This window comes from Sarcophilus harrisii, chromosome 5 (assembly GCF_902635505.1).
Source record: "Sarcophilus harrisii chromosome 5, mSarHar1.11, whole genome shotgun sequence".
Classification (NCBI taxonomy): Eukaryota; Metazoa; Chordata; class Mammalia; order Dasyuromorphia; family Dasyuridae; genus Sarcophilus; species Sarcophilus harrisii.
The window spans coordinates 169161292-169176286 of NC_045430.1; the positions used below are offsets into that span (position 1 = coordinate 169161292).

Sequence of the window (14995 nt, forward strand, 5' to 3'; positions counted from 1 at the left end):
CTTGAGAATCGTGCATTTTTACTTGAATAATTTTAGTTTTTAAGGAACTAAAGTCAGTAATATTCATCATAAAGAAATCAAAAGCATTTAAAATATTGTATTTGTTAATATGGAGCCATATAACTATAGACTGAAAAGTGATTTTAAAGAACTTAATATTAAGTAAAATGTTTATTTGTTATGAAATTAGAAGAGTTAACTTTATGCAAATGCTGCTCTTTTTTTATAGTAGTAGTAGTAGTAGCATCAGAATAATGTAGGAAAATTGTCTGTGATATCATGACATAAATTATATACTTTCCAGCTGTGTGTTAAATTTATGGTTATTGCTAAAATTTTACTTTATTACCTCATAAATTAATTAATTTAAATGGGGAAAATCTAATTATTCTTTTAATTAGAATTTTCTTAAAAGAAAATAAAAAACATTTGGTGCATGGTTTTTATTTTCTTTTTTTGCAAAAAAGAAAATTATGAATTTTGTATTTGGTGACCGAGTGGTTTTCAAATGTGCATACATTTCATTGGTTCTTTTCTGCTTATATAGGATTTACTAGTTTTCAAAGTATATAATGCCACAAAAAAAAGTGAATCTTGCTTCTTTTTTTCTTGTTCATCGAAGCTATCACTACTCATCTATCAGAACTCTAAAAAAAATTTAAAAGTGAGGGTACTCTCTCACGCCCAGGACATACATAATTAACATATGAATGCCCAGTGGATTGTCTGAAGTAATAATTAAGAGAACAATACATAAAGGAAGAAAGTAAAGAGCAACTAACACCTGGGACTTCTGTATTTTAAAAACTTTCTCAATAAAAGTAATTAAAAGAAAAAAAATATTCATTGTCAAATGCCAAGGAAAGTTGAATTCTGTCCACATCCGGCTTTGAAAGCTTTACTCTCTGCATGTCTAAAGCAGGAGCTGACTTTCAATTATTCCTGTTACTTGTAAAATCAGCAAAATGTCTTTACTAAAAGAAAAATTTTCCAAAATGTGAATAGTTATTTTCAAAATTAACTTTTAAAAATTTAACCAATTTCTTCTGCTCCTATGACAGCTTACAAGGTGACCAGTTACAAATTAAAAGGGGGATATATATATATATATATATATATATATGCACATTCATGTGTGTTTATGTATATAGTCAAGTCAATCTAAATGCTCTGTTGTCTGTGATGAACTTCCTGTGCAAAACAAAGAGAACCATTTTAACCATGGAGGCCACTGGGTTTTATTGCTAGGGATAGTTTTATAAAATATCCTACCCTGACAAAATACATTGGGAAACAATGTTTGTATTTATCTCTTACTGAGTTTTCACATATTCATAGCTACTATCCTTTCATTCTCAGCAGGGAACATAAATGTTCTCAAATTCCTTCTTTATTCCTCTAATCACCTCAACATTTTTATCCAGCATCCTCTTTCTGTCTTCCTTTAGTAATAGGAAAATTTATTCCTCTTTCTTGGTTAAAAAAAAAAAAAAAGTTAGCTTGTTTAGACAAATATCCCATCTTTGATGGGATTTTCCCCTCTCTACTGTCTTTTCCCTCACACTTCAGACATGTTCATGTGTCCTGTCCTCTATGTCCCTCAGTCCTGAAACCAATCAATCAGTCTTCCCCAGAGCCTTCTACTCTTCTCAGGCTATCATGTAGGTTCTCCTGAACTTCAATACCAAATTCATAGAGGGCATTCTATAATAACTGTAATTTCTAATTCACTCCCATTCATTCACTTACTACTGCAGTCTAACTTTTCTCTATGATTAATTAATCATAGAATCATAGATTTAGAGCTTGAAGCATAGGTCAATGCCTATGCTAATGTCTTTCTTTGCCTTTATTTTATTTATTTTTATTGTAATAGCTTTTTATTTTCAAAATATATCCAAAGATAATTTTCAATTTTCACTCTTGCAAAACCGTGTGTTCAAATTTTTCTCCTTCCCTTCTCCCTACCCTCTCCCCTAAACTGTAAGCAAATCCAATATATGTGAAAAGTGTAGTTCTTCTATACATATTTCCACATTTATTATGATATACAAGAAAATCAAAGGAAAATCAATGGCGAAAAATGAGAGAAAACAAAAGGAAGCAAATAACAACAAAAAAGTGAAAATACTATGTTGTGATCCACACTCAGTTCCCACAGCTCTCTGACTGTTGATCTGATTTTCCCAACATTCCTTCCAACATTTATCATTATCTTTTCCTGTCATATTAGCCAATCTGAGAGGTGCAGTATCTCAGAGTTGTATTAATTTGTATTTCTCTGATCAATAGTGATTTAGAGCCTTTTTTCACATGACTAGAAATGGTTTTAATTCCTTCGTCTAAAAATTGTCTTTTCATATCCTTTGACCATTTATCAATTGCATAATGGCTTGTATTCTTATACATTTGAGTCACTTCTCGATTTGTTTTAGAAATGAAACCTTTATCAGAATCTTTGAATGTAATTTCCCCCCAGTTTTCTGCATTCCTTCTAATCTTGTCTGCATTGTTTTTGTTTGTACAAAACCTTTTAAATTTAATATAATCAAAAATATCTATTTTGCATTTCACACTGTACTCTAGTTCTTTTTTGGACATAAATTCCTTCCTTCTCCATATATCTGAGAGGTAGACTACACCTTGTTCTCCTAATTTTCTTATAGTATGACCCTTTATGTGTAAATCACGATCCCATTTTGACCTTATCTCAGTATAGAGTGTTAGGTGTGATCAATGCCTAGTTTCTGCCGTACTATTTCCCAATTTTCCCAGGAATTTTTGTCAAATAGTAACTTCTTATCCCAGAAGCTGGGGCCTTTGTAACCTCTTTATTTTAGAAATGAAGAACCTGATCTTCACACAGACATTTTCAAATTTTCTGAAATTATTCTAAACTTGTGAGGCAGCAAAGGATGAAGGATGGAGATGAGTTCAAATCCCACTTGACACATACTAACTATCTGGCCCTGGGCAATTCACTTAATTTCACAGTGATCTAAGCAACTGTGTAAGACTTTAATTTATTGAGGAACTTGGCAGATAGCATGGATAGAGTGAGTTTTCTCTCCAAGGAATATCTTTCAATCAGTGAAATCACATGTCTAGCCTATATTCTATATAGAATAGAGTAGAAAACTTGGAATCATGAAGGCATGTTTTCATTTTTTTTTTCCTGAGACAACTGGGGTTAAGTGTCATAGGTCTCCATCATCATCATCATCATCATCATCATCATCATCATCATCATCTATCCCATTTCCAAACTTGCCATCAATAAAACTAAAACTTTCAGATGCACAAACAAAAGTAGAAAAATATTTACATAAAATAGTAAACTCTATTATTAACTTGAGTTTTTAACATATGTTAACTTTAACAAAATAATACAAAAATGTCATTTGTTTTCTCTATTGTGTCTTTTTTTTGGGAGGGGGAGCGATTATTGTTACTATTGTTATTAGAAGAGGCAACTTATTCTAGTGAAAAAGGACTGGCTTCGGAGTCAGGAAGACCTGAATTTTCATTCCACTCCCTGACAATCACCAACTGTGTGATTCAGGGCAAATCACTTAAACTCAGTGCCCAAAACAATAAACTCTCTAAGACCACAAATTTCAGGACAGTTGTTGGTTGTTGATCTGTATTCTTAGAATGCATTTCCTTGGAGAATTTCTCTATGCCAATGAAATCACCTCCACCCCCACCCCCCAAATGTTATTATTGTCTTTTTTTATTCACCTAGTAGGCAGTCTGTTTTTTTTTCTTTGATTCTGCTTTTTCATTCATCACTTCATATAAATCTTCGCATATTTTTTTCACTTCTTGATACTTATGGTGCAGTAATATTCCATTTATATTCAGATATCATTGTTTCAACAATGAACTATTTCCAGCTTTTTGTTATTACAAATTTCTATGAATATTTTGTACAGATATGTCTTTTTCCTTTAAATAATGCCCTTAAGATATAATCCTAGATGTAGAACCATTGGGTCAAAACATCTAAAATCTTTTATAACTGTAACTGCAGAATTCCAGTTGTCTTTACAAAATATTCTATCAGTTTGTATCTCAGCTTGCAGTGGAATAATACCTATATTGCCACATCCCTGCCAATATTGGACTTTATCATTTTAATTCTCTGTGTAAAATAACATTTTGGAGTTAACTTGATTTTCATGTTAGGAAGTTTGAAGAAGTTTTCACATGAATATGGATAATGTATTTCTGCTTCCAACAAGTACTCATTCATTCCTTGAGAACATTTCTTGGCCAATGCTCTTTTTTTTCTGGCCTCAATTTCCTTGATCTCTGTGGCATATGACACTGGGAACCACTTCCTTCTTGATACCTTCTTATCCTGTTTCTTCAATGATACTGTATTCTTATGATTCTCCTACACTTCCCTGATACCCTTTCTCATTTGTTTTTACTGGTTTTCTTCCTTCTCCTGGGTCTTTTAAGTAAATGTTTCCCATGGTGTTTCTTTTGTTCTCTCTCTTCATGCTCTTTTTTCTTTATGTGCTTTCCCTGAATGAGCTCATCATTTATTGTGTCTTAAAAATTACTTACGTGAAGATGACTCCAAAATTTATGTCAATGCCCTCAGCCTCTTTTCAGTTCTCTAACAACTTTCTTGATCTTTCTAATCTCTCTTAATCCCACTAATTTCAAATTCAGCATGTTAAAATTTCGCTAGCCATCTCTTTCTCTCTCTTCCTCTACTCCCCATCTTCCTTTATCCCTTCTGAAAAAATAACTTCTCTTTTTCACCAACAGTCCACCAATCATCAAATTTTATCCTTAAAATCATATTTGATCCTTGCTTCTTTCTTAACCTCATACATTAATTAATTGCCCAGGCTTGTTATTTCTGTTCCTGCAATATCTTCCACCTAGGTTCTTCCCTTCATTCCCACTACAATGACCATCTTTGTCCTCACATCCTCTCTCCATTGATATCTTTTAATTGCTCCTTCTGCTTCCAGTTTAACTCTCTCTAGTCCCCTTTCTACCCCCCTCCACATTGCTGCCCTAGTAGTGCACAGTATGTATGTGAAACTCTACTATACAAAAATCTTTATTGATTGTATTAGCTTCTGGATTAAGTTTAAACCACTGCCCTGGAATTCAAGCCATTCCTTAAATAATATGCAATCTTACTGTTCAGACTTATGTCATCCTTATCACCTTCAAATATACTATATTGCATTAAAATTACATTATACTTTCTGCCCTTCCTTTTCATCCTACACACATCTCTCCCTGACTGACATGGATATCTTTCTTCTGCCTTTCCCTATTCCCCATCTTTGCTTAATGAAGTCCTTATTATACCCTTGGGCCAAATTCAGCTACCTTCTCCATAAAACTTTGCTTTTTCCTTTTTTAAAAAATTATTTTCTATTACTTATTTAACACTCATCACAATCATCAAAAAATACAAACCTTTTGATATACAAAAAGAAAAAGAATTATTTGTGAAGCTGTGAACTATTATTAGTTTGTACTTTAACAAGTACATTAAATTTAATATGTGAGTGATAAATCTGTCCAATTTCTATTCCCTTCTGAACTTCTGTTTGCTTTCTTCTGTGTATTTTAATGTATTGTGTTTTTTTTTCATTTCTGCCTGTAGTCATAAGATTTTGACCACTTCAATCCCTGCCACCTTGCCCTTGATATATACCTAGACATATATACAGATGGAAGTGATCTCTCTCTACTCAAATTTCTTATTACTTCTGGAATTTTCCTTTATATTTATCACCTTGTTCCCTATATCATCCTTGTTTATATGCTGTTTCCTGTAATGTTTGGGTTAGCTTTCTGGAAGACCTTGGGACCAACCTTGATCTTAGTGCAGGAGTACAGGAGGCAGGAGAGCCACCAGGAGGAGGGCTAAAAAATGGAATGTCCCTCTTTCAGTCCTTCTTAGCCCTTATATACTCTATTGAAATTACATCATTACAGCATACTATGTATGTGTGAACTAGAAAACTATTATATCACCATACTAAGTACTAAATATATGTGGGAACTAGAGAACCATCATATCATCTATTCCACTGAGTTAACACCTTGTTTCAAGTATACTTCTCCAGAGTTCCAGCCCTCTACAGTTTCCCCCCCTTTTTCTCTAATTAAATTATTAGCTCCTTCAGACCATGGTCTTTGTGCCCCATTAGACTGTGCACTTCTTAAGGGTAGAGACTTCTTTTGCCTCTTTTTTGTATCCCTAGTACTTAGTTCATTACCTGGCACATAATAGTCTCTTAATATATGTTTATCAATTGATTTTAGGACTGATTTTCTAGCTATTTAGTAAAATGATGCATATTAAGAGAATAATTATTTCTCAGAATTATTTTTTGGTTTTGTATATCATTATGTTTATAAGGATGTACAAATATGCCAAAGATGAATTTCACATAGATAATCATAGTCATGTAATTTTAGAACTCCAAGAAGCTTTCATTTAGATTTCATCTAATCTAATCTCCTTTTATTTTATAGATAAAGAAATTAACTCAGAGAAGTCAAATGACATGTACAAAATCACACATTTAATTAGTGGTAGAATCAAAGCCAGATCCCAGATCTCCTGATTCCCATCCCACTATTTTTCCAGAATTTGACATTTTAACCTATTAATGGAAAGGAAAAGGAAGGAAAGAAAAGGCAAAGAGAATCTCATTATTCTGAATAATTCTAGATCTGTAGGTCTCATCTGACTGCTGAAGGAGATACTTATTGGAAAAAAAGTTAAGAGTTTTTGCTTGCTCTAGAGATTTCAGTTATTCTCAGAAAATATCCCATATATTGGATGGATAAAAATCTCTGGTAGCACTGTAGTGGTTGGGAATATAGTGGTAGGGAAGAAGGATGATTTGTAAATCAGGAGTTTTGTATGTGTGTATGTGTGTGGGGGGGTGTTGTAAATAGGGACCTGACTGTATATGGTGTATTCTATCATATAGAGTTGTGACCCACATGGTATATATAATAAGTTCTTCAGTATTTATATATTTTTCTTGTTTATAGATTGGGCTTATGGATACTATCGACAACGAAAACTGGTGGAAGAGATTGGTTGGTCTTATACAGGTAGGTACAATAAATTCTCTAAGCATAGCCATTTTTTAAAAAATTGTATTAGGTTATTATATTGAATGTAGGATTTTGATTTTGTGATCTCTTTTTATTTGTTTCTGTAGAATAGATGGAATAGCAGATATAAATTTATTTCTTAAAAGGACTAAATAATATGACATTTTTTTTAAAAAATTAATAAACATTTGTGGAATTCCTTTGTGAGAGAAAATGCCTATAAATGCTTTCCACTGAATTCGTGTAGCAGGGTTTGTTGGAGTTGGGAAATGTCTAGGGCTATGACACTATTAACTTATAGACTATTGAACAACAATTTACTGTCAGGGAAGAAACATAGGAGATCACAAAGGCAGTGTTATAATCATTGTATTAGTGACTCTTGATTTTTTGGGGGGAGGGGAGCCCAAAGAAATTGCAGTGACTTGGGTTCTAAGAACCCCCAAGAACATTAAATGACTGATGTAAAGACAAAAGACATAAAAATGTATTTTAGAAAATAATTTCACTTATGATGCTGGAATCAAAAGTATAGATTTATAAAAGCACAGTAAATAGGAATCAAGATCAGAATCATGGATTTAGAGCTTGAAAGAACCTTGGAGGTCATTGAGTTCAAACCCCAATTATTAATAATATTAATATTATAAGCAATAAGTAATTTTATATAGTACTTATTGTGTCAATAGGCACTTTACAATTTTTTCATTTGATCTTTACAAATATGAGAGTTAGGGATTATTATAATCTCCATTTCACTGATGAGAAAACTGAGGCAAACATAAATGGAGTAACTTTCCCAGGTTTATACATCCATTAAGTATCTGAAGTAAATTGTATTTCATTTCTTTCTGATTCCAAGCACTCTAGCCACTTTAACTTCTATATCCCCAATAAGTATCTGAAATAGGATATCCAAAAGACTTTATCTCACCTCAGTTTTATATACTACATGAGAGTTCCTCTCAAATACAGAAAGAGATATAAATACAGAAAACACTATGGTTCAGCTTATAGAATGGAATAGTATTATAGGTGCTAAGCAGAATATGAAAGCCTACACAGCTATACCTGTTGGTTTATTGTCCCCATGAATTCATCTCCCAGGTTAATGTCTATATTCACTCTGCTTACTTCCCTACTTGCCACCTAATGTGAGAATTTATATTATTGAATGAAGTTGAGATGACTGGATGTCATGTTGGAGGAAGAGTCCTGAGATTCCCAACTGGACAAGAGATTTTCAGTCAATAGCTTGTGATAATATTATATATATAAGATGAAGCCAGATTGTACCACGTTGAGGTGTTTGAATTGTTTTCAGTTACTTATTAATGAAACTTGCAAGCTAACTCACAGCATTTTCAAACCCCTTACTCTAATCTTAGGGACATATGAGATGTTTAGGGAGGATTAGTAGCTCTGTCATTTGGGCTTATGAATCTTTTTCAGGGCTGCTCACCCACCTTTGGTGTCCATCTTCACCTGACTTTCCATTGTGACTCCAAGAAGCTGTAGCATTCCCAGGAGCCACACCAGTAAAACCCTTTCAGCAGGTTAAACCAGATTGAGGGTAACTGAAAAAGCCTTCTGATCTGTCAGTGACTTGGGAAGAGCATGTGAGACTTCCCCCATCAGAATGGGCAAATGAGAACAATTTTTTTTTTTCTCATGGCCACGAAGGTAGCTAAAACAGGAACTGTGCAATGCTCAGGGCTTGGTCAGGTTTCACAGACATCAAGGTTATCCACTGCATTCAGGGTCATTCATCAGTCATCCTGCCTATTGTCTTGCAATTGGATTTCTATGACTCAGGAGCAGAGAAGGATGATGACTTTGCACAACTCTGCCTCACTTAAATCAAAGTCACTCACAAGTGAAGACATCACCTCATGATGACATTGATTCTCTGAAAATGAAGGATGAACAACAACAATCCAGTCTTAATTTATCCATCCAGAGTTGTGACTCATGTGGTACATGGAACAGTAGTTCAAATTTCAAAATTATGTGATATAGATCATTTGATTTTCAGGTATATTCTTTTGCTTCTTGGACATTTTTATTTTCCCTTATATAATTTTGCAATTTGTTTTTTTATTATTGATAATGGGTATGCAAAGAAATTTTTCACTGCCTCATCTTATATTATTTACAGCCTTTGAGTTAATAGGAATTACATGGGCATAATATGAAAGTATTTCACCAGAAAACTTCATGTTGAGTCCAGAGATTCTAAGTCATTCTAATTTTAAATGTAATGAATGATTTAGGCTCTGAGATTTCATCAATTCTTAATACATTTGCAAAAAACATTTCTTAGGAAAAAGCATTTGACGATGCATTTAAATAAGTTCATAGTAACACAGTACTTTAAAGAGTTCAAAGGAACTTTAGACATTATTGGTCAAATCAACAACAAAAAAGTATTTTGGCCATAACATGCTCTATGTCTTTTTCACTAGATTTATAAAATAATATTTAATTTTAACATATTTTAAAATATCTCCTGTAAGGTCAATAGGATCACCCTATTCATTCCTAGCATTTGGCTAGTAAATTTGTATACTTTTTTATCTGTATCTGTTCATATTTTTAAAATTTTTAACTATATGTGTTTAAGCTCTTTTCCAAAGTAACACTTTGATATATTTTAATTTGTCCTCATATGGAGTCTACACCCTTTTAATCATTTTAATTACTATTCTATGGAACTTAAAAAAGGGGAAAAACATAGTTTCCTAGAGTCAAAGTAACAAAAATGTATAGTGTGTAATGGATGCCTTGGGATTTTGTATAAGGGTAACATTATATCTTCTGTATCTTAGTAAAACAATAGTGAAAATACCATTAAAGTGTTACCTTCCTTCTCTTGAAAGGTAAGGGAATATTTCATACACTTTCAGGGTGATTTTTAGGTTTGCCAAATTATTTTCTTTCTTTTGTAGATTGTGCTTCATGAGTAGCTTACTGGATAGTAGAGAAAAAGGCAGATATCTGGAAGTGAAGATGATGTAAAAACAAAAGATATCTCTGTCAATATATATGTATGTGTGCTTGTATATGTATGTATACATACACATGTATATATGTGTATATATGTACACACAAACATGTACAAAATATAAAACACATCTATATGTAAATGTATATATATGTGTGTATGTATATGTGTCTATGGGGGTATAGCATGCATGGTGGATAGAAAGCCCACTTTGTTTCAAGTCCTCTCTCAGAGAGAGACTAGACTGGCTGTGTAATCCTGGTAAATTTACTTAAACCTTGTAGGCTTTCAGACAACTCTTTTAAGATTATAAATTTTGGAGCAGGTGTCACACTCCATGTGTATAGAGTTTTTTCAGTGGAAGTTCTTTATATCAATAAAATCACTGTCTGATTTTTTTAAAAGTCATGAAGCTGAAAATGTTGATACTGGAAGGACATTTAGAGATTCTCCTATCCAAAGCCTTCATTTTGTAGTTGAGAAAACCAAGGCCCTGAAGTTAAGAGATGTGTCAAGGTTATGTCCTTCCATTTGTTTATATACAAAATAGCACATGACATTATCTACAAAATATCTCAAATAACAAGGGTTCCACCAGCCAGCCCTCATCAGAATTATTTTCACTTTGCTTATCAGTTCACATAGCCTAATTGCATTGTGTTGAAACCAACTTCAGATTTCTTTTTTTTTATTTGAATTCGTTTTCACTATGATGAATTAGTTGGCAGATTGTTAAGCAAGGACCCCAACTCAAGCAAGAAAGACTAGGCCAGCAGACATGGAAAATCTAAACCTAGCTTCACTACCTGTACCCCTTTGCAGCCTTTGGCAAATCCCATCAGTAATAAACTAACAAATGCAATAGAGGTTAACTTGATCTTTTCTGAAGCTTGATGCCTAAGAAGCTGCCTTCTCTCTCTAACATTTTCAGAATTAATGCCTTGGGAAGCAAGGGCACTCTTTCAGCACTCCATTAATTATAAATACTAACTGCAGCACAGCATCCATCTCAAAGAGGGCTAATGAATCTACTCCAAGCCATTTTTGAATATGAACATCATTTTAACATGTATTCTACTACGGAATGTTTTACAATAGGTTACTACATAATTATAGTGTGTGTAGTAACAATGTAAATCTCAATAGGAGATTAGATGGATGGGGAAATACAGGGTGGAGAGGGAGAAGGATCTAGGTGGTACCATTTTGGTTCATTTTTATAGATTAAAAATAAAACCTTTTCTCTTTAGGATGTATGCTATAATTATATTCAGAAATGACTGGGCTAGTAAGTAGAGAAGACAGGCAGTTTTAAAAGTGATAATAAGTAGGTTCATGGTGATTATAGGATTGAAATGAGTAAGATGAATTTGGCATACTTGTGACAAAGATTGGATTTCTAAGTTTTGGATCTAAGCACCAAGAATACAATTCTTTCCTTAGAACTTCTTTCTTTTTGAAGGTTTTAGTTTAGAAAAAACAAATAAACCTCAAACATTTTAAGCTTCATTAAAGAACCTGATGTTCACATCAGGTGATGTGAAGAATATAAGCATGAAATAAGACATAAGCTTTGCCCTTACAGAGTTTACTATCTAAAAATGGATTATTAGTCAATTATCTATTATTAACTACAATTATGTAATTGAATTGAATTACAATAATATAATTATGTTGTATGTATGTAATGATGATAATTAATAATCTATTAATTTTAAACTTTGCCTACATAACTAAATGTCTTTCTAATTCTGTTAAAAATTAGCTGTAGCTATGTCATATAGACATAGACTATCAAGTGAGATGTTCTGTGTTTCTTTTTTTATAGTAAGGTCTTTGACTATGCTAGGGTCAAATCCTAACAAAACTAGGGCTTGCTAAATGATCTTCTTTATTACAAGATAATAACAATGTTTAAATTACCATAAACCACTTAGCTCTGTGACTTTGGACAAGTCATTAATCTGTCTAGTCCTTTTAACTTTTCATCTGTAAATGAAAAAAATAACAACACACTTATATAGATAGCACTTTAAGGATTTACAAAGTGTTTTTGATATAGGAGTCACACATTAAAAGCTAAGTACTGCTGCTATTATGATTCCTCTTTTTACAGCTGAGGAGACTGAAACTCAAAAAATTAAGTGACAAGTTGTCAATGTTGAAGGCAGGATTGGAGGTCATATTTTTATAAACCCAAGTCCAAAGCAATTTTGCCTCTCACAAAATAATCTCTAAGGCCCCTTCTTCATCTTAATATTCTCTGTAACCTTTTAGGAATGAGTTCCCACCCTATCAATTATTTAACATGCCCTTCACCAAACATCAAGATAAATGGAAACTGTATCCATTACACCAATTCTTACCAAAGGTTCATGAGCAATTTTTCAGAGAGGGAATTTAGAATTGTGTAGAGAATTCCCAATGTAGCAACTCCTTCTACCAATGCAGGTGGAAAACTCGTGGTCATAAGAAAAATGACTCATCACTTAACAGTTGGGTTTGACTCATATCTAAGGTCATCCCAAAATCAAGAATGGGCAATAGAAAGGTACTAAATGTAAAATTTAAAATAGATAATTATTTCTTCCACTCCAAAGAAATGCTGAATACAAGAGACTCATGAGGGGACATTAACAAATTCTCAAAACAGACAGGATAGAGTAACTTCTAATTACTGTTATTTTCTCGTAGAAATTTAATTTAGAAAACTATCAAAACATGAAGCAGTTTATAAGACTGGCATTTAATATTTCACCTCAATTCTGCACTATCCAAACAATTCTCTCCAGGTTCATATTTTCTGTCAAACCAAATCATAGCTCATCTTCTTGCTTGTGATCTTCTTCAGTGCAGAAAATCTGCTTGCTATTGGTCAGCACCAATTGAGAAACCTGAGCTCTCCAGAACTTTTAAATGCATAAGCTTCCTTGTGAAAATAAACAAATGAGAAGAGAAAGCCAGGGACTCAAGGACCAAGATCAGGCTTGCTTAAACCAATGCACATGCTTTATTTATCATATAATTGCAGTTTATAATTTCTTCTTGGATGAGTGGAAGATACCCAGCCCAGGAGCTAGAAGTCAGAGCCATTCTTGGTAGATCCCACTGATAATGCTATTTCTCCCAGCTTAGTTAGTGGAATGACTACAATATTGTATTAGATGTTAGTAAATAGATGTATATATACTATATAATATATATATATTATATAGTATATAGATTATATAGATGTTAGTACACAGCAACAAGATTATGTGATGATTAGCTGTGATGAACTTGGCCCTTTTCAAATGAGGTGATTCAAGGCAGTTCCAATAGACTTGTAATAGAAAGAGCCATCTGCATCTAGAGAGATATCTATGGAGAATGAATGTGGATCAAAGAATAACATTTTCACCTTTGTTGTTGTTTTTTTGATTTTTTATTGTATTTTTTTCCTTTTGATCTGATTTTTGTTACAGAGCATGATGAATATTAAAATATGCTTAAAAGAATTGCACATGTTTAACCTATAGTGGATTGCTTTCTGTCTAAGGGAAGGAATAGGGAAAAGATGGGAAGAAATTTGGAACACAAGGTTTTGCAAAGATAAATGATGAAAACTATCATTTTTTTTGTATTTTTTTGAGGGGGAATTTAAAAAGACTTTAGACTTCTTAACCATACGGTGACCCATAATGACAGAGGAGGAGTTATGAATTCTCCTATCTTTTGACAGTAGAGTAATGGACATAGGCTGTGAATATTTTTGAAAATAAAAAGTCTGTGAGTTGATTTTGTCTTAATATGCTTATTTGTTAAAAGGAATTTTTATAATTTTTATTTTTGGAAGGTTGTGATAGTGAAGCCAAAAAAAAAGAGAGAAAAGAACATCAATGAAACATTTTTTAAAATTCAAAGGCGAGAACAGAAGGAAATTCAGAAGGAGACATGGAGAAGAAGGACAACTTTGGAAAGAATATGTTTTATTTAGCATATAATTTAAAAAAAACCAAGACCAAAGTAATAGAGATTCATGCTTCTCTACATAGAATTTCTTTACTTTTCTTTGTATATAGACATGTTTATGTTTGTTGCTGTTTTTCAAGTTCAAAATAACAAAAAAAAAGACCTTAAAATATATAGAAACCTAGAAGGTAAATTGGAGGCAGATGGTGGAGAGTTTTAACTACTAGGCTGAATAGTAATACCCTAGAGACAATTAGAAGTCATTCTGAATTTCTGAATGAGAAAGTGGCAGACATGTGCCTTTATAAAAATTGTTTTGTCAGCTTCATTAGGAATGGTTGGTAAAAGTAGATGTTCAAAATCGGTAGAATAGTTCAGAGACCATTATAGTTTTACTGAGATGAAGACCTAAACTATGGTGGTAGCCACGTTGAGTGAAGAGAAAGGGACAGATCAAGAAGTCATCATTGATATAAACTAGACTGAACTTAACAAAGAAATGCAAGAAATTTATTATGGTGAGAGTAAAAATGCTTAGGCTATTTCCTAAAGGTAAATTTCTTAGTTTGAGAAGCTCAGAAACAGAGATTACCGAACTATAATCCCTGCTGGTGCTGATTTTGAGTGCTGGGATTTCCAGACTCCCTCATTATTCCCTTAATTTCATCCAAGTTTTCTCTAAGGTCAAGATTTTCAGTTTTGTGGAATTGTGAGGAATAATTAAACATTTCAGGTAACTTGACAGTATTGTGTTCTAAAATGTAAGGACAGAAGATGCATATTTATCTGGGACTTCACCAGATAAAAAGCTTTATTAACCCATAAGGAAAATGAATGATAATTGATTTAGAAGCAAACCCAATCTCCTCTATAAATCTCTAAGGTTGAATCAACATTATGTAATTTGCCTGTGAAGTCATGAGCCTT

The 14995-nt window shown here is 32.8% G+C and overlaps 1 protein-coding gene across 4 annotated transcripts in view; it reads left to right on the plus strand.

Moving 5' to 3' along the window:
- PTPRZ1 (protein tyrosine phosphatase receptor type Z1) overlaps nt 1–14995 on the plus strand; it is a 224920-nt gene that overhangs the window by 45296 nt on the left and 164629 nt on the right. For all 4 annotated transcript variants that reach the window (XM_023504831.2, XM_031938920.1, XM_031938921.1 and 1 more), the window contains exon 2: nt 7048–7110. In XM_023504831.2, coding sequence (XP_023360599.1) covers nt 7048–7110 — 63 coding nt within the window. The remainder of the gene's footprint in view (nt 1–7047; nt 7111–14995) is intronic.